Raw genomic sequence first — 2,136 nt, forward strand, 5'->3', positions numbered from 1 at the left:
AAATAGAAGCTGACAAACAGCTGCACCACCGAGTGACACTTTATTTTATAAACTTCACAACAGGTTTCATGTTGTGACCTGTGGAGGTGAAAAGACACAAAACCTGTTTCACAGTTTTTGAGCTGCAGGCAGGATTGAAACACACCTTAGTTAAAAGTCAAACAGCAACATTTGTCTCCTCCCCTCACGTCACTCAAATGTGACAAACCAGGAAACAGGAAGTTGTTCGTCCTCAGTAAAGAGAGACGCACAGACGATCAGACTGAGCTCAGACCAAACTAGCAGCTTCCTCTGAGTGAGTCCAGCTACAGGAGAGAAAAGTGGAAAACTCCAACACTGCTGCTTCAAGCTGCTGACGCTCCACACACTGAATGTGAGTTTGAGCAAAAACACGACTCAAAGGAAGTTTCAGTGAAGGTGGTAGAGGAGGGAGGGGAGCCAGGACTGACTGTACTTCCTGTCTGCTTTTTTCAGCTTCACTCACAGACTCAATGGCTTCCAGATCAGAGGAGGATCTCTGCTGTCCGGTCTGTCAGCAGGTCTTCAGAGATCCTGTTCTTCTGTCATGTAGCCACAGCTTCTGTAAAGACTGTCTGAAGAGATGGTGGAGAGAGAGACCAACACACGACTGTCCAGTTTGTAAGAGAAGATCTTCAAAGGATCCACCTTTATGTCTGGCTTTAAAGAACCTGTGTGACTCGTTCTTACAGGAGAGAGATCAGAGAGCTTCAGAGGCTCTCTGCAGTCTGCACTCTGAGAAACTCAAACTCTTCTGTCTGGACCATCAGCAGCCAGTGTGTCTCGTCTGCAGAGACTCAGAAAAACACACCAATCACAGATTCAGACCCATCGATGAAGCTGCACAACAACACAAGAAGGAACTTCAGGAAACTCTGGAGCTCTTAAAGAAGAAGTTAAAGGTTTGTGAAGAAGTTCAAGTGAAGTTTGATCAAACAGCAGAACACATTAAGGTCCAGGCCCGACACACAGAGAGGCAGATTAAGGAGCAGTTTAAGAAGCTTCACCAGTTTCTAGCAGAAGAAGAGGAGGCCAGGCTGGCTGCACTGAGGGAGGAAGAGGAGCAGAAGAGTGGGATGATGAAGGAGAAGATGGAGGCTCTGAGCAGAGAGATAGCAGCTCTTTCAGACACAGTCAGAGCCACAGAGGAGGAGCTGAGAGCTGAAGACGTCTCATTCCTGCACAACTACAAGGCTGCAGTGGAAAGAGTCCAGCGCTGCCCCCTGCTGGATGATCCACAGCTGCCCTCAGGAGCTCTGATAGACCAGGCCAAACACCTGGGCAACCTGACCTTCAACATCTGGAACAACATGAAGGACATGGTCTCCTACACTCCTCTCATTCTGGACCCAAACACTGCTCATCCAAACCTCATCCTGTCTGAAGATCTGACCAGTGTGAGACGAGGAGGAGAGAGGCAGCAGCTTCCTGATAATCCAGAGAGGTTTGATGGATCGATCTTCTCTGTCCTGGGCTCTGAGGGCTTTAACTCAGGGACTCACAGCTGGGATGTTGATGTTGGAGACAGTACAGGGTGGGGACTGTGTGTGTTAGCAGAGTCTGTGCAGAGGAAGGGAAGCATAGAGTCTGGATTATGGGGAATATGTTTCTATGAAGGTAAATACTCAGAATGTTCACCATCAGCTGGTTTCACTGTTCTCTCAGTCCAGAAGAAGCTCCAGAGGATCAGAGTGAATCTGGACTGGAACAGAGGAAAGCTGTCGTTCTCTGATCCTGATACTAACACACACATACACACCTTCACACACACTTTCACTCACAGGATGTTTCCATACATTTACACTGGTGTTAAAGTGAAGGTGTGTCCGTTGAAGGTGTCAGTGTCAGTGCAGCAGATGAGTTGAGGATGATGATATTTCTAATGTTGTTTCCTGTCAGTGAATTGAAGCTGTTAAACTGCAGCTGTCCTCCTGCTGCCTCGTTGTTCCAAAGCTCTTTGTTTCTCTTTTAGTTCTCACTGTTTCTTTCTGTTTCTGCTGTCCACCTTTTCACATGGAAAATCATTTCACTGTTTCTCACTGAATGACTCCCCAAACTAGATTTGAAATTCTATCAAGTTTCTAATCATTACAAGTGATTCATGTTTCTATTTGATGT

At 46.6% G+C, this 2,136-nt stretch overlaps 1 protein-coding gene across 1 annotated transcript; it reads left to right on the forward strand.

The window, feature by feature from the left end:
• The first annotated feature begins 337 nt into the window (after positions 1–337).
• On the forward strand, positions 338–1,883 carry LOC148103372 (nuclear factor 7, ovary-like). The gene is made up of 2 exons (XM_087839113.1): positions 338–373; positions 475–1,883. Exon 2 carries the CDS (start codon positions 492–494, stop codon positions 1,881–1,883), a length of 1,392 nt encoding a protein of 463 aa, XP_087695239.1. The 5' UTR covers positions 338–373; positions 475–491.
• The last annotated feature ends 253 nt before the right edge of the window (positions 1,884–2,136 follow it).

This window comes from Neolamprologus brichardi, chromosome 3 (assembly GCF_056152115.1).
Source record: "Neolamprologus brichardi isolate AB-2024 chromosome 3, ASM5615211v1, whole genome shotgun sequence".
Taxonomy (NCBI): domain Eukaryota; kingdom Metazoa; phylum Chordata; class Actinopteri; order Cichliformes; family Cichlidae; genus Neolamprologus; species Neolamprologus brichardi.

What these genes read in the sequence shown, in the direction of transcription:
- LOC148103372 (XM_087839113.1), top strand. Translation starts at nt 492, where the DNA reads ATGGCTTCCAGATCAGAGGAGGATCTCTGCTGTCCGGTCTGTCAGCAG.